Here is a 21,359-nt window from a genome sequence, read left to right as displayed (position 1 = left end):
AAGTTTTAGAAGTATATTATTAAATTCAAAATCATTTGGGGATATTCAAAGTTATCTTTTGTTATTGATTTCTATGTTTCTTCCATTGTAGCAAGAAAATACACTCTGTTTTTCAATATTTAAAATATATCAACATTTGCTTCATAGCCAGACATAAGGTTAAATTTGGTACATAGTACACATACATTGGAAAAGACTGTATTCTGCAATTATTGGTTACAATATTTTATAGACACGCAAGTATTCTTTACATCTTCTCTATTTTTAACTAATTTTTTAACAGAATAGAATTTAAAATCCTTAGCTAGACCTATAAAGCCTCATACTCTGAACTCTTCTTCTAGTCTTTTTCTTTCTCTGTATCTCTCAAGCCGTGCAGAACTACTAACAATCCCATCATGCTATTCTAAATCATTTTTATGTTTAAGTGACTATGTTCAAGTCTCTCTCTCTCTCTCTCTCTGCACTCATATCTCCCTAGGAAATACCTATTCATTCACTGGCAAAGGCTCAACTCCAGGATTGTCCTCTCAGGAGACTTGTGCTGACTTCCCCACATAGGAATGGCTGCTCTGTTCTGTAGATACCACTTTGTTACAGTTTTTTAATATAAATGACTGTCTTACTCTATTACCATATAAATCTTGAAAAGAGCAAACATGCCTATCCATTCCTCCATCCCAATATCTGGCCCATGTTTGGCTTATGGACGGTGTCCCATAAATAACACATATAGAGAACTAAGGAAAGCAAAATGAAAAAAAATAGAATCAGCATGTTTGGACCTACAATGTAGTCATAGAGGCCTTGACCTCTGAGGTGTGTGTGTGTGTGTGTGTGTGTGGTGTGTCACCACCTTCAGTGTAGGGTTATTTTATATATAGGAAGTATATCCTCCCAACAATATTTATGCCAGAGCCCCATTTTTTTTCAGTACTTTCTTACTTAAAATACTTTACATTTGCGGCCTGGGTGTGTAGCCATTGATTCCTGGGACTGCTACTGAAGATTTCACCAAGTGTCTAGGCTGGAGATTCCAAACATGCAAACCAGTCAATGTATAGTTCAGCCATGTTTTCGTTGCTCAGCAAGCAGTTATATCTACTGCTCAGCTCTTACAGACACTTAAATCTGTGTTCCCTAATCTATGCCACCCTGGCTGGTTTGGCTCAGTGGATTGAGCGTCGGCCTGCGAGCTAAGTGTCGCTGGTTCGATCTTCCAGTCAGGGTACATCAGAGAAGGAAAACTCTGACTCCAAAAAACCTCCGCTGCCTTGCGGCATACCTCTTCAGGGAAAGGCTAAGGGAGTAAACCCCTACAGAAAATCCGGAGCCGGAGTCCCTAAGGCGGTTTGACGTTGTAGTCAACACCAGCAACTCCTGCGGCGCACCTGAAGCCAAGCTGTATTGACTCCGTCTTTCCCTTGGATCCTTCAGCTGCGAAGAGAGGGGGGGTCTGCTGCATGGGCAACAGCAGACCCTCCATATTACCCTGCCCAGGCTCTGTAGCTTCAGCGTCATCACAAGATGTTGATTCAACATGGGAGGAGACAGATACCATGTCACTCCCGAGTCGAACTGCACAGCCATTCTCGGCGGTGCAGATAGACTCTTAAGAAGCTACACCATCGTCTCTCGAGACGGACGGCTGCTGATAATTTGTATCTTCCTTAATTACCTTCTTCAATGTTATGTAGTTTTCTGAGTACAGGTGTTTTATCTCTTTGGTTAAGTTTATTCCTAGGTGTTCTATTTTTCTTGTTTCTATAGTAAATGGGACTTTTTTTTTCTAGTTTCTATCTGATATTTTATTGTTGGTGTAGAGAAATGTCTTCGATTTCTGAATATTGTCTTTTTACACTGCTACTTTGCTAAATTCACTTATTATATTGAGTAGTTTCTTTGTGGAGTCTATAAGATTTTCTACGTACGCTATCATGTCATGTGCAAATAATGACAGTTTTACTTCCTCTTTTCCAATTTGAATGTCTTTTATTTCTTTTTCTTGTCTGATTGCTGTGACTAGAACTTCCAAGACTATATTGAATAGGAGTGGAGAGAGTGGACATCCTTGTCTTGTTTCTGATCTCAGGGTGGATGATTTCAGTTTTTCCCATTGAGTATTATGTTGGCTTCAGGTTTCTCATATATGGCCTTTATTATGTTGAGGTATGCTCCCTCTGTTTCTGTTTTGGTGATTGTTTTCATCATAAATGGGTGTTGTCCTTTATCAAATACTTTTCCAGCATCTATTGATATGCTCATGTGAGTTTTATCTTTCATTTTTTTTATGTGGTGTGTCATGTTTATTGATTTGTGAATATTAAGCCATCCTTGCATCCCTGGGATGAATCCCACTTGATTGTAGTGTATGATCTTTTTAATGTGTTTTTGGATCCGGTTTGCCAATATTTTGTTGAGGATTTTACCATCTATGTTCATCAGTGTTACTGGAATGTGGTTTTCTTTCTTTGTTGTGTCTTGACCTAGTTTTGGAATTAGGGTAATACTGGCTTCTCAGAAGGAGTTTAGGAGTCTTTCCTCTTCCTGTGTTTTTTGGAATAATTTGGAAGGGTAGGCATTAGTTCTTCCCTAATGTTTTGTAAAATTCATCTGTGAAGCCATCCAGTCCAGGGCTTTTTTTGTGCTGGGACTTTTTTGACTATTGCTTCAATTTCACTCTTTGTTATCGGTCTATTCATGCTTTCTGCTTCTTCTTCATTCAGTCTTGGAAGATTACATGTTTCTAGAAATTTGTCCATTTCATCCAGGTTGTCAAGTTTCTTGCTATACAGTTTTTTGTAGTAATTTCTTACAATCTTTTGTATTTCTTTAATATCGGTTGTGATTTCTCCTCTTTCATTTCTGATTTCATTTATTTGGGTTCTCTCTCTCTCTCTCTCTCTCTCTTTTTTTTTTTTTTTTTTGATGAGCCTAGCTAAGGGCTTGTCAATTTTGTTAATCTTTTCAAAGAATCAGTTCCTAATTTTGTTGATCTTTTGAATTGTTTGTTCAGTCTCTATGTCATTTAATTCTGCTCTGATCTTGATGATTTCCTTCCTTCTACTCACTCTGAGCTTTGTTTGTTGTTGTTCCTTTAGTTCTTGTAGCTGTAGGGTTAGATTTTTTATTTGAGAATCTTCTATCCCTTTTAGGTATGCCTGTATTGCTATGAACTTCCCTCTTAGGACTGCTTTCGCTGTATCCCATAGGTTTTGGGTTGTTGTGTGTTCATTATCATGTTTCCAGAAACTTTTTATTTCTTCCTTGATATCATTGTTTACTCATTCATTATTTAATATCATGTTATTCATTCTCCATGAGTTTGAATGCTTTTGTGTTTTTTCCTTGAGGTTGATTGCTAGTTTTAAGGCATTTGATCTGAGAAGATACTTCATATAATTTCAATTTTCTTGAATTTGTTCAGGCTTGCTTTGTGTCCTACCATGTAGTCTGTCTTTGAAAATGTTTCATGTGCACTTGACTAGAATATATATTTTGCTTCTTTGGGGTGAAAAGTTCTATATATATCAACTGAGTCCATTTGACCTAGTGTGTTGTTCAATGCCTCAATATTATTGGTGTTTCTTTGCTTCGAAGATCTGTCCATTGTTGAAAATGGGATGTTAAAGTCTCTTAATATGGGTGTGTTGCTGTTGCTATCCTTCTTGTAGTCTTCCAAAATTTTCCTTTTATATTTGGGTGCTCCTATATTCGGGGCGTATATGTTTACCAGGGTTATATCTTCTTCTTTTTTGCTGTAATTTAATTTTTATTTTATTATTTTTTTCAGATTTAATGTGTTTTATTGATTAAAATATTACATTTGTGCCAATTTCCCTTCCCTCTGCTCCCCTCCACCCGGTGGCACCCCTCCCTCCAGTTGTCCCCCCCTTTTAGATTATGTCCATTAGTTGTGCATACAGTTCCTCCCAACCTCTCTCCGTCTATTCCATTCCCTCCTACCATGATCCCCAATTCCTATATCATCTCCCTCCCTCTCCCCACTCCCCCTCCCTGTTGACCTCCCCCCAATATGCTTCCCGTACCCACAGTTCCTTTTCCACTCTCGTTGCCTGTTTAGTTTGCCTTTGTTTCATCTCCCTAGCTTCTGTTTTTTAAACCAGTCCCTTTAACATCTCATATAACAGTGGTTTGGATCTAATGAACTCTTTCAGTTTTATTTTGTCCTGGAAACACTTTCTCTGTCCTTCTATTCTGAATGACAATTTCGCTGGATACAGTATTCGTGGTTGTAGGTTTTGGATTTTCATTACTTTGAATATTTCTTGCCAGTCCCTTCTTGCCTGTAGGGTCTCCCTTGAGAAGTCAGCTGATAGTCTAATTGGGACTCCTTTGTACATAATTCTTTTCTTCTCTCTTGCTGCTTTTAAGATTCTCTCTTTATCTTTAATTTTTGACATTTTGATTATAATGTGTCTTGGAGTGGTTCTCCCTGGTTCCAGTCTCTTGGGAACTCTCCTTGCTTCCTGGACCTGCAAGTCTATTCCCTTCCCCAAGTCTGGGAAGTTCTCCTTTATTATATTTTCACTCAATTTTTCAAGTTTTAGTTCATCTTCCTCTCTCTCTGGCAAACCAATGATTCTTATGTTGGGTCTTTTATAGCTGTCCCAGAGGTTTCTGATCCTCTGATTGTTGCTTCCCATTTCCTCTCTCTGCATTGGTTGACTGCTTGTTCCTTCTCCATATTCCAGTTTGTTGAAATGAACTCTGGATTTTTTTTCCTCACCATCTGTCTCGTATGCGGTTTTGTTCCTTTCGTTATGAATGTTTTTCGCTTCTTTCTTATCTTTTTCCTGCTCTTTTGTGAATTCTGTAAGCCACCTGATAACAATGGCCCAGAACTGAGCCTCTGACAGGTTTCTTATCTGTTCATCTGTCAGGTTCTCTATCTGTTGCCTGGTGAGCTGTGTCACCGGGATTTCTATAGTTGTCTGCCTCATTTTGACAGATGCGTTTTGTTTTCTTGGGCCGGCTGTGGGGGGCAGTGCCTGTGTACGCGTCACAAGTCAGCGACCGGCGCCTGTCTGCGACCTATTTCGCAGCCCTGTGGTGCTTTCTTTGGGGGCGGGGGTCCAAGATGGATTCACACAGTTATTCAGCTAGGAGACCGGGATCCATCCTCCCGCCCCCCTGGGCCTCACTGTTCAAGGCGATGTGGTGGCTGCTCTCCCCAGCGGTGGGGTCACGCACTGCCAGGGGCCCGACCGCAGCCGGGATTTCTTGCTGCCCCACCGCGGTCTCAGGTGCGATCGCAAACAGCGCTGCCCTCTTTAACTCTTACCTGCCCAAATGGCACCGCTGGTTTGTAACTTCATATGTTGGGCTTCCGTGTAGTTTTATTTTCTGGAATTTCTAGTTATCCTTTGTTTTGAAGTAGTTGTATTCCTCTCTAGTTGTAGAGGGAGACCTAGCGTGTCCGTCTAAGCCTCCATCTTCGCCGGAAGTCCCCTGCGGCTCCCAGCGCAGCACTTCCGGCGAGGGTTATATCTTCTTGATGGATTGTTCCCTTAAGTATTATGAAATGTCTTTCTTTCTCTCTTCTTATGGCCTTTGCTGTGAAACCTCTTTTGTCTGATATAATGTGGGTACCCCAGCTTTTTTTCCATATCCATTTGCTTGGAATACATTTTTCCATCCCTTCACTTTCAGTCTGTGTAGATTTTTTATTTTGAGGTGTGTCTCTTGTAGACAGCATATGTATGGGTAATTTTTTCATATCCATTCTGCTACCCTTTGTCTTTTGATTGGAGCATTTTATCCATTTACACTTAAGGTCATTATTGACAGGTATTTATTCATTTCCCTTTGCAGCTGTGTTGCTTTCCCTATCTCTTTTTCTTCTTTTTCTTAAAACATTCCCTTTAGCATCTCTTGGAAGCTGGTTTGGTGGAGTTTTATTCTTCTAGTCTTCCTTTGTCTAGGAAGCTCCTTATTTCACCTTCCATTTTGAAAGAGAGGCTTGCTGGGTAGAGTAGTCTTGGTTGTAGGCCTTTGTTTTTCATTGCTTGACACATTTTTTGCCATTCCTTTCTGGCTTGTAGTGTTTCTGTTGTGAAATCATTTGATAGCCTTATCAGAGCTCACTTGTATGTTACTTGCTGTTTTTATCTTGTTGCCTTTAGGATTCTCTCTTTTGTCTTGGAATGTTGCCATTTTAATTATGATGTGCCTTGGAGTGGGCCTTCTTGAGTTCATCTTCATTGGGACCTTCTGTGCTTTCTGTACTTGTGAGATGTTTTCTCTTCTTATGTTCAGGAAGTTTTCTACCATTACTCTTTCAATCAGTTTTTCTATCTCTTGCTCCTCTTCGGCTTTTGGTATCCCTGTGATATGTATATTGTTTTGTTTCATGTTGTCCTGCTATTCTTTTAAATTCTCTTCATTCTTTTTGAGTCTTTTTTCATTTTGTTGCATTCTCTGGGAATTTTTTTCTACGTTGTCCTTTAACCCATTAATCTGATCCTCTCCTTCATTTAGCCTGCTTTTGATTCCTTCTACTGTGTTCTTCAGTTCAGAAATTGTGTCCTTCATTTCTTCCTGGTTCTTATCTATAGATTCTATGTCCCTTTCCATGCTGGTGTAGTTCTTAGTAAGTTCCTTTTACCTTCCCCGGGGTTCTTTGTAGCTTCCCTGGGGTTCTTTGTAGTTCCCCTGGAGTTCATTGTAGTTTTCTTTGAGTTTGTTGAGTTCATTGAGCTTCCTTATTACCGTTGTTTTTGACTCCATGTCTGATAGTTTGCTTGCCTCTATTTCAGCTACCCCTCCTTCTGTGAATTCCTCCTTTCCTTTTGGTGGGGTGTTTTTCCACCTCCTGTTTTTAGGTGGCTATTCTTGTTTGTTTCTGCTTATTAGATTGATCTGCTTTTATTTTCTGCCTTTGTGGTGTGACTTTCTGTGGTAGGAATCTATGCGATTCAATGGTGCAGACTCCTTGATCTCCTTAACTTGATGCTCTTGTGATGCCCTTTATACCTTTTATTTGGACTCTCTAGTAGTATTTTGGTTTTGTTTGTTGTGCTGCTGTTTGGTGGGTCCTTCCCTTAAATTAGCTGACTGAGAGTTACTCTGCCTACTTCCAACAGTTTTGAGCTGCCTCTGGCTGATGCCTCTTGGAGGGGAGTAATCTACTTATGAGATTTCTCCCAAAGCCCTGGGGTTGAGTCTGCCCTGCGATCTGGTCTGTTGCTCCCCCAGCTTTTGTTTCAGAATCAGCGTCCAAAATTTTCCAAAGATCCTCTAGTCAATTTCACCCTCTTTCAACTGTAGCCCTGGTTGAGTGTGACTAGTGCACCTTTTTCCTGCCAGCTGGTAGTCAGACCGGACAGCGGATGGGTCAAAGGCTGGGGGACATTTCCCTATACTGGCGAGTGTGTCGGGGGTGTTCCCCTACACTGGCAGGCGGGAGCGTTACCCCACACCTGGCCGGCATGCACGCTGACAAGGGGAGTTTCTCTGGACCTGCGGGTGGGCCAAGGGCATCACCCCATGCTGGTTGGTGGCTGCACCATCCAGTAGCATTCCCCTGCACCGGCGCGTTGGTGGGCCAGGGACATTCCCCCTGCTCTGGCTGTCCAGCAGGCGTGTTCCCCTGCAAGTGGGCTCCTGCATGTGTGCTCCTCAATAATCTTGCCCCACCCCTAGCCTTTCCTCCCTTATTCACAAAAAAAAAACAGTCAATAAATAAAAAATAGAAAAAGAAAAAGAAAAAAAACACAAAAAGAGCACGCTGCTCCCAGCCTCTAAGAGCCAGGCACCACCTGGCCAACTCCTAGCTCTGCCAGCGGGCATAGCTTGGATCTCCACCTCCGACTGCTCTTAGGGAAGACCCAAGGGCATTGAAAAAACTTTGTGCTCTGCTGGCCACTGCCTGAGGAGCCAAGCTAGCCAGAACTCACACCTCTCCCGTGTCTCCTCTGCATCTCCTCTGCAAACCTCACCAGACAAGTCACTCAAAGGTGGCCTCCTCCACCACCAGCAGCACCAAGGTTCAACTCCTACCAGTATCCAGATGTTAGCTGAGATGCTGTGTCCACATTTAGCTGAAACTGTAACCAGTCTCAGGAGCAAGCAAGGGCAACCTTTCCTCACTCATCTGTCGTCTTCCTACCTCCTCACATGTTTTGATATGACATGTAGTATTTTAGGCTTCAGGATTTGCTGTTTCAGTCAGGAGTCTGTAAGTGTGCTCATATTGCATGAATACATGTGCCTTCATGGAGCATGACAAATGGAGATCATGGTCAAGAATGTGCCATCAGGGGAATTACTCTGGCTTTAATGAAGAGCTTGTATGTTAATGTATAGTAGGCTTCTTGGGGAAGCCAATGAGAAAGTAACCAGAAATAACTTATGTCTAAGAAACAGAAAAAAAAGCCCACCAATACTTGAGAGGTTTAGAGAATCCATCTCCTTTTATGGGATCCTGTCTAGAAGAAGAATAGCCTTACCTGGCTTCCTCAGAAGAAGCAAAAACATTTTCCTCTTTAGAAAGGGTATAAAAGAAGACAAATAGGCCAAGTCTATATGACACAAATGAAGTGGAACTTGGGTAAAATTGGCATTTGTATAGGAGACTGCCAATTTAGCTAACTTGGACCTTTAAAATTTTAATTATGTAAATAAACCTAATCTTTTCTTCAATTTGTGCTGTTTAGACACATGTACAATTTTGTGAGAGCTTTAATGATACAATCATCTGAAGGGGAAGAGAGTCTCATAGTATTATAGCTCAAATGGCTTCTCTAACTCTCACACAAGGGAAACAGAGGAGGATCCAGAGGTAATCTCCTGCAGCAGGAAATGGAAGCTTCATCCTGCTCCCCCTGCCAACCTCCTGTCCCTGTTTCCTCCCAGCAGATATCTCCACTCCAATCTCCCCTCCACTTTGGCTTTCTCACACTGTCATAATTCAACTGTTCTTATAAAACTACACTAACCAGGCTTACACAGAGAGTATCTGGCCCAGTCATTAACTGGAATGCAGAAGAAAAGAGAAAAGTAAACCAATTTTTTTCAAAACCAAACAAAACAATAAGGAGACATGTTTAGTTTCACACAAGGTTGTACATATATGCATGTGTCTAGACATACCTACATATACATTTATACACTTTGTTTACTTAGTCAGAGTATAGACATGATAATTACTTGGCCAAATCTGTAAAACCTAGAGTGAACCAGAATATCTCGTTCTAAACTATTTGTCAGTGCTAAGCATGAGAAGTAAGGATGAAGAGAGAGGCTGCATAATTGCTTCAGTTCTCCCCTTCCCTGTGCATATGTTCATTATTGAGAATCAATTCCTGTTTCAGAGGAAGCTTTAGTATGAATAGGAAGTTAGTAAGTAAATGCTTGGTATTTTCCCCAAATTTTCTCTCATAATGTATGAAAACAGTGGCAAAAAACCATTCAACAGATGGTGTTTTTATTAACTAAAGATTTATTTTTCAAAGCATTTTCATATTAATGAAGTCAGGTTTAAATTGGTGTCATCTTCTCAGTTCTAGTTGTGTGTTGTTAAAATGTGCTTGCCTTCTGCAAATTGCTGGGGGGCACAGAGCAAAATAACCATTTGCCATAATTTTGTGATGTTAACCCAAGTTCTATAATCTAATCAGACCCCACATTATGTGCTCAGCCATAACTTCTGTTTTCAGTGGCTTTACAGAAGCTGTAAGTCTCAGTTCTGTGCTGTAAATGAGGAACACACAGCAGGGATCTTAGTCTTGCTCTGCACTATGAATTATTTATAAGGTATCCGTTTCATGACAAGTGTTGCAACAAGTTGCATGTACTTGTTAGAAAACATTCTCCCCATGGCATCTTATGTTTGAGTGGATACATATTATAGTTTGAAACACAGATTTCTAATATTATATCTGCTCTGAGTTCATCAGTCTGCATTATGTTTACCTAATATGTCAATATAGCCATTTGTGATAAATGAGGTTTCCATTGATCTAGGAGTCTGGACCACTATGGAAGAGGAAATCATAAACTGATTGGGTTCATTACCTATGCCAAGTCTCTAACTTAAGGTGGATATTTTCATCAAATTACAGCTCTATCATACTCATATTATGGTTAAACTTTTTAAGAGGAGTCCAGACTTGTAGCCTCCATTTTATCACTACCTCCATGCTTAACCCTGTACAGTTTGGCATCTGCTTCCAAAACTCTACTGAAAGTCATTTATCAAAGGTCATCAGTGACCTCTAATTACCAACTCCAGCTTCCTTTCTTGCATTCTCTGCATGTATGACAGTGACAAATCCTTTATTGAAACAAGCTTTTCTTGATTATCACCTTAGCTTGACTCAGACCCACATTCCCAACTGCTTTGAAGACTGCAGCCTCCTCCTAACCAGTACCCCTGTTCCCAGACTTCCTGTTTCACTCTGTCCCACATATTACTGGTAGGTTAATCTGATAATTGCAGCGATGATTATATCATTTTGCTCAAAAGCCTTTGATAACTTCCCATTACTTAAAAAATAGGTACAGGCTCCTCACTTAGGCATTCATAACCTTCATAACAGCTTTGATCTTCATTTGTAGTCTTTCCCCCAACACTATTCTTTTATACTCTCTGTTCTAACCAAACATCACATCTTTTCCCTGAACATGTCCTATACTTTATTCCCTTTTACTTTTGCCTAGTGCCTGCAACATCCTGCCCCACTCCATATCTATTAAAATCCTACTTATCCTTCAAGACCCATCTGAATCTCACTTCCTCTTTATTTCTGAAGTCACTGGACCTTGAACAGAAGTAGGTACTCAATACCTTTTGTTGTATTAAATCTGTGAACTGCCATTTCTTTTTCCCCTCTGACATCTACTTAGCTTAGAGATCATATTCAAATCAATGATTGCTACCCTTCTTTTTTCCTTCTTCCCTTTCTGTCCTTGCTAAGGAGAAGGCCACAGTTGGGATGGTCATGAAGTTAAAGAAGACCAAGGGAGGCATTGCACCCAAGCTATGAAAAATGGAATAAATTGTGAAAAATTACTTCCATGCTAACAAAGCCAAAGGAACCAAGAGAGATCTGGCAAAAAGGGAAGCAAAAACTAAGCTGGTGTTCATAATCTGGTTTGAGAATAAGTGAAATCAAACTGCCTGTCCTAGAAATACACATACCCAGGAGAATACATCTTTTGGGATAGATTCATGCGTCAGTGCCAAGGATACTAAGGAGCAAAGCTACTCAGTAGACAAACGGCCATGTACACGAGTCCTCTCCCCTCTTCCCCACTTCTCCTTGCCTGCCCCTTCCCCCACTGAAAACATGAACTTTGAACAACTGTAGTACAAACCATAAAAAACTATGGAGACAACAATGAAGCCATGAACACAACCAAGGGAAAGAATGATAGCAGAATAGCGGCCAGTAAGTTGGGCTATTAATTTGGAACAGGCTCTGTGAGGATATTGGGATGGTGGGTGAGAGAGAAGTGGACATGGGGACAGGTCCTGGGGTAAAAGCAGCCAATATAGCTGAAGACTTTGGAATGGGATAGAATAAAAAACTCATTATCAATCTAGAGTGAATAACATTCTTCTTCTTTTTTTTTACATAAGGAATGGGAGAGAGTTGCTTGCTCAACTGAAAATGTGCTAAGAGTTCTGAGTGCTGTTGAACTATGTTATATTAAACAGATTTGAAAAGTGCTTCTAATGTGTCCCTAAAAGGTTCTGTATAGCAATAAGCAATGATAAGCAATGGATGTCATATATTTATACTGTCAGGCTTTGTGTTTTGAAGTCTGGCATCTTTCATGGGCTATTCCTTAATGCCAAAGAAGGGAAACTGAGATATGATGTTAAATTTTGATGAATACCAAACTTAAAATACCATTTTTTCTTGAACAAATCTACTGACAAATATAAAATGTTATCAGTAACAACAAAAAAAGCACAAAAAAAGGTGGAGTACTGGAGCAAAGCTGTGAATGAAGGCTAGAGACCTGGGTTCCAGCCCTAGCTTTGCCATTTACTAATTATATGACTCTGCAAAAACATTTTACCCCCACTCTGAAGCTCAGTCTTCTCATCTGTAAAATGCTAACATCTCTTACTTCATGGGTTGTTATGATTATTCAATGATATATATGAAAATGTCTAGTATAGTGTCTTGCAAGTAGTAATCATTAAATAAATTATGGTTTTCTTAGTCTACTAATCTTTAAAAGAGAAAATAACATATGCTCTCCCTATGTCACAGGATTGCTATGAGGGTAAGATGAAATATTGACTATGAAATACTTTAAAAAGTTAAAAATATTACAGAAAACACTAAGTAGTTTTAATGCCATTAAAGTCCAACATCCACAGTCATGAATGTCAGTTTTTTTAAAGTGGCACCAAGAAGAGTTCTTAGCCTATAGCTTGTGCTCAATTAATCTTTGAGATTGTGTATTTGCTGACTGACTGACTGATCTCCACATGGTACTGGTTCACAAGCTCATTGAATGTATGTTCTTCTTCCCCCTCTTACCCATTTCCCTCTTGCTTCGTACTCTGCAATGACAGCAAACTCTGGAGATGAACCTCACCAACCTGGTAAAGCGAAACAGCGAACTAGAAAATCAAATGGCCAAGCTAATACAGATCTGCCAGCAGGTTGAGGTATGTAACAGAAATATCTGGGATTTCTTCAGAGGACCTGTATAGATTTTGTGGGAGGGGGCTTGACTTAGTTACTTAGTTAGTTAGTTAATTAATTTGCTTAATCCCTTCACCTTTTTCACCCAGCCGCCCAACCCCACTCACCTCTGACAGCTGACAGTCTTTTCTCTGTGTCTATGAGTCTGTTTCTATTTTATTTGTTAGTTTATTTCATTCATTAGATTCCACATATGAGTTAAATTATATGGTATTTGTCTTTCTCTGTCTGGCTTATTTTACTTAGCATAATGCTCTCCAGTTCCATCCATGCTGTCGCAAAAGGTAAGAGTTTCTTTTTTTATGACTGAGTAGTATTCCATTGTGTAAATGTACCACAGATTTTTTACCTACTCATCTCCTAATGGGCACCTGGGCTCATTCCAAATCTTTGCTGTTATAAATAATGCTGCAGTGAACATAAGGGTGCATATATTCTTTTGAATTGGTGTTTCAAGATTCTTTGGATATTTTTCCAGAAGAGGAATCGCAGGGAGGACTTGAGTTTTGTCACAATGTAGCTCAGCCCTTTGGAGCGAAGGACTGACTGGTAATTCTAGAAAGTCTCATACCTTTAGGATGCTTGGGTTCCAAGATAGCTATTATTAAAAAAAATTCGGTAGGCAGTGGTGATGAGTTGGTGAGACAACAATGCAAGATGCAATCGCCTCTCCTTTCCAAATAGCAGGCAGTATGAGAATCTGACAGAAGTGTGTTTCTTCCTTTATCAAACTAGACAGCATAGCTCCTTGGAGAGATTGCTGGGGTGCCATAAGGAAGTTGGGCATCTGGGTCTTCAGGGTAGGGTGAGGCTTGTTCATTGCAGTATTGTTTGTGTAACAATATCAGGAATGCTTCTCCTCTTCCTAGCCTCTTCTGCCTTTGTCCCCATGCCCCTTACCTGGTCCTCACTCATTAATTTTCCACTTATTCCTGTCATTAACTAATGATATATATGTTAAAGCTGTGAACTATAAAGTATTACACATGAATAAGGTTTTCAAAATGTGTTACATCAAATCTCAGAGCACAGCTTACGAGAGGAGTCAAACTCTTCTTAAGTGGATGTAGTAAAAGGAAGGCATTATTTTTCTCTCTTTTTCTAGAACATGAAGCTTTAGCTGTAGCATTTGGTTTTCCATTGATTTTGTTGAAAAGCTGATGGTAGTGCTTAAAGTATAAGCAGAATCATATAAAATATGATAGAATTCCTCATGGGCAGTGGTTGGATTAAAATGTTTCTAATTCTGTGTGTTGTACAACCTGATAGTCTAGTTTTAATCTTACTTGTATGACAAAGAAATATAATGGTTCCAATTTGTTTTATTTTAAACAGTAAAATAATTGTATTATGATCTCATCTCTTAAGCTCACCTCGTCGTCGTCGGCAGCCGTCCGTCTCGAGAGACGATGGTGTAGCTTCTTAAGAGTCTATCTGCACCGCCGAGAATGGCTGTGCAGTCCAACTCGGGAGTGACATGGTATCTGTCTCCTCCCGTGTTGAATCGACATCTTGCGATGACGCTGGGCTTCTTTCTTTCTTTTTTTACTTTTTTTATTGAATTTATTGGGGTGATACTGGTTAATAAAATTATATAAGTTTCAGGTGTACAATTCTATAATACATCATCTGTATATTGTATTGCGTGTTCATCACCCCAAGTCAAGACTCCTTCCATCAACACTGATGCCCCCTATACCCTTTTACACCTCTACCCACCCCTCTTTCCCTCTGGAAATCCCCCATACTGGTGTCTTTGTCTATGGGTATTTTTTTTCTAAATCTCTTCACCTTTTTCACCCAGCCCTGCAACTACCCTCCTCTCTGACAGCTGTCAGTCTGTTCTCTATAAATGACTGTGTTTCTATTTGGTTTGTTACTTTGTTTTGTTCATTAGATTCTACATATGAGTGAAATAATATGGCACTTGTATTTCTCTGACTGGCTTATTTCACTTAGCATAATGTTTTCCAGGTCCGTCATGCTGTCATGAAGGGGAAGATTTCCTTCTCTTTTTATGGCCAAGTAGTATTTCATTGTGTATATATACCACAGCTTTTCTACCCACTCATCTACTGATGGGCACTTTGGCTGCTTCCAAATCTTGGCTATTGTAGATAATGTTGCAATGAACATAGGGGTGCATAAATTCTTTCAAAATAGTGTTTCATGTTTCTTCAGATATATTCTCAAAAATGGAATCACTGGGTAATAAGGCAACTTCATTTTAATTTTTTGAGGTAACTACATACTGCTTTCCACAGTGGCTGCACCAATCTGAATTCCCACCAACAGTGCACGAGGGTTCCCTTTTCTTTATATTCTTGCCAACACTTGTTTGTTGAATTATTGATGATGGCTATTCTGACAGGTGTGAGATGATATCTCATTGTGGTTTTAATTTGAGTTCTTTGATGACTACTGACATTGAGCATCTTTTCATGTTATTGGCCATCTATATGTTCTTTTTGGAGAAGTGTTTAGTCAGGGTCTTTACCCAATTAATTGAATCGTTTGGGTTTTTTGGTGTTGAGTTTTTTAAGTTCTTTATAAACTTTGGATATTAACTCCTTGTTATATATATCTTTGGCGAATATGTTCTCCTATTCAATGGGTTGTCTTTTCACTTTCTCGATGGTTTCTTGTGCTGTGCAAAAAATTTTTAGTTTGATGTATTCTCAGTTGTTGTTTTTTTCTATTCTTTCCCTTGCCTGAGGTGATATATCAGAAAAAAATATTTCTATGAGAAATGTCCAAGACTTTTACTGTCTATGTTTTCTTCTGGGATATTTATGGTTTTGAATCTAGCATTTAAATCTCTAAACCGCTTTGAGTTTATTCTTGTGTATGATATAAGAAGGTGGTCTAGTTTCAATTTTCTTACATGTATCTGTCCAATTTTCCCAATATAATTTATCGAATAGACTATTCTTAACCTATTGTATGTTTTTGCCTCCTTTGTCAAGTATTAGCTGAACATAGATGCATGGGTTAATTTCTGGGCTCTCTAATCTGTTCCATTGATCTATATGTCTGTTTTTATGCCAGTCCCACGCTGTTTTGATAACTATGTCCTTGTAGTATAGTTTGATATCAGTTAACATGATTTCTCCAACTTTGTACTTTTTTCTCAAGATTGCTGTGTTATTCAGGGTCTTTTATGGTTCTCTATATTTTCTGGAATATTAGTTCTAGTTTTGTGAAATATGCCATTGGTATCTTGATAAAAATTACATTGAACCTATAGATTACTTTGGGTAGTATGGACATTTAAATCATGTGAATTCTTCCTATCCATGAGCATGGTATATGCTTCCACTTATTTCTATTTTCTTCCATTTCTTTCTTCAGTGTCTTATAATGTTTCAAGTGCAGATCTTTTACATCTTTGGTTAGGTTTATTCCTAGGTATTTTATTATTTTTGTAGCAATTGTGAATGGGATTGTTTTCTTATCTTTCTGTAAGTTATTGGCATATAAAAATGGAACTGATTTCAAGATATTAATTTTGTATCCTTCTACTTTCCTGAATTTATTTATAAGTTCCAGTAGTTTTTTTTTGTGTGTGTGTGTGTGTGTGTGTGTGTGTGGAATCTTTAGGGTTCTCTATATACAGTGTCACAGTACCATGTCATCTGCAAATAATGGCAGTTTTACTTCTTCCTTTTCAATTTGAATGCCTTTTATTTCTTCTTCTTTCTGATTGATGTAGCTAGGACTTCTAGTACAATGTTTAATTAGAGTGGTGAAAGTAGACATCCCTGTCTTGTTCCTGATCTTAAGGGAAATGCTTGTAAATTTTTCCTATTGAGTTTAATGTCTGTGGGTTTGTCATATAAGGCCTTTATTACATTGAGGTATGTTCCCTCTATTCCCACTGTGCTGAGACTTTTTATCATAAGTGGGTGCTGGGTGTTCTCAAATGCTTTTTCTGCATTTATTGATATGATCATGTGGTTTTTATCCTTCATTTTGTTTATGAGGTGTATCACATTTATTGATTTGTGGATATTGTACCAACCTTCCATCCCCAGAATAAATCCCACTTGATCATGGTGTATGATCTTTTTAATGTATTGCTTGATCCACTGTGCTAATATTTTTTTGAGGTTTTTGCATGTATGCTCATCAGGGATATTGGTCTTTAATTTTCTTTGTTGTCCTTATCTGGTTTTGGAAGCAAGATAATGCTGGTCTTGAAAATTTAGATTGGGAGTCTTTCCTCCTCTTGAATTTTTTGAAATAGTTTGAGAAAGGCATTTGTTAGTTCTTCTTCAACTGTTTGGTGAAATTCACCTATGAAGCCATCTGGTCCAAAACTTTTGTTTGTTGGGAGTTTTTTTTATTACTGCTTCAGTTTCAGTAGTTGTAATCTGTTTGTCCAGATTCTCTGACTCTTCCTGGTTCAATTTTGGAAGATTATATGTTTCTAGGAATTTATCTTTTTTGTTTAGATTGTCTAATTTGTTGACATATTCAGATTGTCCAATATGTTGACATATAATTCTTCATAATATTTTTTACAATATCTTGCACTTCTGTGATGTCAGTTGTTACTTCTCTTTCATTTCTGATTTTACTTGTATCCTCTCTGTTTTTTTCTTGATGATTTGGTTAAAGGTTTGTCAATATTGTTTATATTTACAAAGAATCAGCTCTTGGTTTCATTGATCTTTTGCATCATTTTTTTAGACTCTATTTTGTTTATTTCTGCTGTGATCTTTATTATTTCCTTTCTTCTACTCACTTGAGGCTTGTTTGTTGTTCTTTCTCTAGTTCCTTTAAGTATAAAGTTAGATTGTTTATTTAAGATTTTTCTTGTTTCTTAAAGTAGCCCTGTAATGCTATGAATTTCCTTCTTAGGACTCCTTTCACTGTGTCCCATGTGTTTGCAGTTGCTATGTTTTCATTTTCATTTGTTTCAAGATATCTTTTTTAATTTATTATTTTTTATATTTTATTGTTTATGCTATTACAGTTGTTCCACTTTTTCTTTCTTCCCCAGCCCACCCCCACTTCCATATCAGTCCCTTTATTGTTGTCCATGTCCATGGGTCCTCCATGTACATTCTTTGACTAATCCCTTCATCTTCTTTCAATCAGTGACCACCTGCCCCCTCCCCTCTTACAGATGTCAGTCTATTCCCTGGTTCCATGCCTCTGGTTCCATTTTGCTTATTAGTTTATTGTGTTCATTAGATTCCTCTTATAAGTGAGATCATATGGTATTTGTCTTTTGCCAACTAGCTTATTTTGCTTAGCATAATAGTCTACATATCCATATATTCTTTTGCAAAATGTAGGAACTCCTTTCTTTCTGTTGTTTAGTATTCCACTAAACAACAGATGTGGTACATCTGTAGATGTACCACAGATTTTTTTATCCATTCATCTTTTAATGGGCACTTAGACTGTTTCCAAATCTTGGCTATTGTAAATAGCACTGCTATGAACATGTGGGTGCATAAATTCTTTTGAATTGGTGTTTCAGGATTCTTCAGGTATATTCCCAACAGTGGAATCACTGGATCAAAAGGAAGTTCCTTTTTTTTTTTATTTTTTTGAGGCAATTCCATCGTGTTTTCCACAGTGGCTGCACCAGTCTGCATTCCCACCAACAGTACCCTAGGGTTCCTTTTTCTCTGCATCCTCGCAAGCACTTGTTGTTTGTTGATTTATTAATGACAGCTATTTTAGCAGGTGTGTGGTAATACCTCACTGTGGTTTTAATTTCATTTTGCTGATGGCTAGTGACATTGAGCACTTTTTCATATGTATATGGGCCCTCTGTATGTCCTCCTTGGAAAAGTGTCTGTTCAGGTCCTTTGTCCATTTTTTAATTGTGTTACAGTCTTCCTGCTGTCGAGTTGTATTAGTTCTTTCTTTTTTTAGTTTTTATTATTTTTTTTTTAATTTTATTTTTTGGTTATTCAATTACAGTTGTCCCATTTTTCCCCCATTGCTCCCCCCTCCCAGCCCAGTTCTTTCTTAAAAACATTTAAATTTTTCTTTTTAGAGAGAAGGAAAGGAGGGAGAAAGAGAGGGAACAAAACAGATAGGTTGCCTCTTACACACTCCCAGCTGGAGACCTGGGCTGCAACCCAGGCATGTGCCCTGATCCAATGGGGAGTTGAACCAGTGACCTTCAGTGCGCAGGTCAGTGCTCAATCCACTGATCCACACCAGCTAGGACTCTATTTAGTTTTTTATATAGTTTGGAGATAAAATCCTTTTCCAATTTATTGTTGACAAAGATATTCTCTCATAGAGTCTGTTCCCTTTTCATTCTGATGATCGTTTGTTTAGCTGTGCAGAAGCCTTTTAATTAGATGTTGTGCCATTTGTTTATTTTTTCCTTAATTTCCCTTGCTCTAGGAGACATATCAGCAAAAATATTGCAACATGAAATATCTGAAATATTACTGCCCTTGTTTTCTTCTAGGATTTTTATGGAATCATGACTAAATAGTCTTTTATCCATTTTGAGTTTATTCTGGTGTATGGTGTAAGATGGTGGCCTAGTTTCATTTTTTTGCATGTACCAGTGCAGTTCTCCGAACACCATTTATTAGAGAAGCTATATATCTGCCATTTTATGTCAGTGCCTGCTTTGTCAAATATTAATTGACCATAGAGAGATGGGTTTATTCCTGGGCAGTCAATTCTGTTCCATTGATCTATGTATCTATTCTTACACGTGTACTAGACTGTTTTGATTACAGTGGCCTTGTATTGTCATATAGTTTGATATCAATTATTGTGATTCCTCCAACTTTGTTCTTCTTTCTCAAAATTGCTGAGGCTATTCAGGGTCTCTTTTGGTTCCATATAAACTTTTGGAATATTTGTTCTAGATCTGTGAAATATGTCATTGGTATCTTAATAAGAATTGTGTTGAATCTATAGATTGCTTTGGGTAGTATGGACATTTTAATGATGTTAATTCTTCCAATCAATGAACACATTATATGCTTCCACTTATTTGCATCTTCTTCAATTTTTTTTCAGTTCCTTATAGTTTTCTGAGCAATACTCTTTTACCTCCTTTGTTAAGTTTTTTCCTAGGTACTTTTTTTTTTTTTACTATTACTACTGTTTTTAGGTATATATTGATTTTTTCCTTCATCTCATTTTTAACTCATCCATTGTTTAGTAACAATATTTTTCTCCATATCTTTGTGTATTTTTCAGTTTTTTTTATGATTGATTTCTAGTTGCATACATTATAGTCAGAGATGATGCTTGATGTGATTCCAGTCTTCTTGAATTTACTGAGACTTGTTGTGTCTTAACATGTGGTTTATCCTAGAAAATGTTCCATGTGCACTTGAAAGTATATTCTGCTGCTTAGGTGTGGAACATTCTGATGATATCAATTAAATAAATCTGGTTAAGTGTGCCAGTTAAGGCTGCTGTGACCTTGTTGATTTACTCGCTGGAACATCTATCCCTTGATGTCAATGAAGTTTTAAAATCCCCTATGACTGTATTACTGTCAATTTTTTCCTTTATATCTGTCAAGATTTGTTTTACATACTTAGGTACTCTTATGTTGGGCGCAAAAATGTTTACAAGGGTTATATCCTCTTCTTGGATTGCTCGCTTTCTCATTATGCATTGTCTTTTTTTGTCTCTTCCTATAGCCTTTATTTTAAAATCTATTTGGTCAGATATAAGTATTGCTACCCCAGCTTTTTTAAAATTCAAATTTGCATGAAACATATTTTCCACCATTTACTTTTAGTCTTTTTATATCCTTCATTCTAAGGGGTATTTCTTGTAGACAGTGTATATATGGGTCTTGTTTTCTTATCCATTCAGCAACCCTATGTCTTTTGATTGGAGCTATTAAACCATTTACATTTAAAGTGATTATTGATTGGTACATATTTATTGGCATTTTATTCTTTTAACTATGTCTCTTTTTTCTTTTTCTTTTTAAAAAAGACCTTTTAACATTTCTTGTAATACTGGTTTAGTGGTGAAGATCTCTTTTAGCTTTTTCTTGTCTGGGAAGCTCTTTATTTCTCCTTCAATTGTAACAGATATCCTTGCTAGGTAAAATAGTCTTGGTTGTAGGTCCTTGCCTTTCATCACTTTGAATAGTTCATGCCAGTCCTTTCTGGTCTGAAATGTTTCTGTTGAGAAATCAGCTGACAGTCTTATGTGATCTCCCTTGTAGGTACTGTCTTTCTCTGCTGCTTTTAAGATCCTCTCTTTGTCCTTAACTTTTGCCATTTTAATTATGATGTGTCTTGGTTTGGGCCTCTTTGGGTCCATCTTGTTTGGGAATCTCTGTGCTTCCTGGACTTGTGAGACTCTTTCCTTCACCAGGTTTGGGAAGTTTTTGGTCATTATTTCTTCATATAGGTTCTCAATATCTTGCTCTCTCTCTTCTCCTCTGGCACCCTTATGATGCAGATATTGTTATGTTTCATGTTGTCCCAAAGATCCATTAAACTACCCTCATGAAAAAAAATTTTCTTCTTCTCTGAATTGGTGCATTTTTCTGCCTTGTCTTCCAAATCTCTGATTTAACCCTCTGCTTTATGCAACCTATTGTTTATTCCTTCTAGAGTATTCTTCATTTCAGATATTGTGTTCTTTATTTCTGACAGGTCTCTTTTATAGTTTTTACATCTTTTTTTCATGCTTTTCAGCATCCTTATA

The 21,359-nt window shown here is 38.1% G+C and overlaps 1 protein-coding gene across 2 annotated transcripts in view; it reads left to right on the top strand.

The window, feature by feature from the left end:
* MID2 (midline 2) overlaps positions 1 to 21,359 on the top strand; it is a 196,659-nt gene that overhangs the window by 58,363 nt on the left and 116,937 nt on the right. The window contains exon 3 of one of the 2 annotated variants that reach the window (XM_090264667.1): positions 12,557 to 12,652. The exons of the other annotated variant lie outside the window; for it this stretch is intronic. Within the exon in view, the coding sequence (XP_090120793.1) occupies positions 12,557 to 12,652 (96 nt within the window). The remainder of the gene's footprint in view (positions 1 to 12,556; positions 12,653 to 21,359) is intronic. 2 annotated transcript variants of the gene reach the window in all.

Source organism: Furipterus horrens, unplaced genomic scaffold, assembly GCF_987537825.1.
Source record: "Furipterus horrens unplaced genomic scaffold, mFurHor1.1.pri manual_scaffold_17, whole genome shotgun sequence".
Lineage (NCBI taxonomy): Eukaryota > Metazoa > Chordata > Mammalia > Chiroptera > Furipteridae > Furipterus > Furipterus horrens.
The sequence above is the reverse complement of the archived record's forward strand: the minus strand, read 5'-3'. Positions and strand labels throughout refer to the sequence as shown.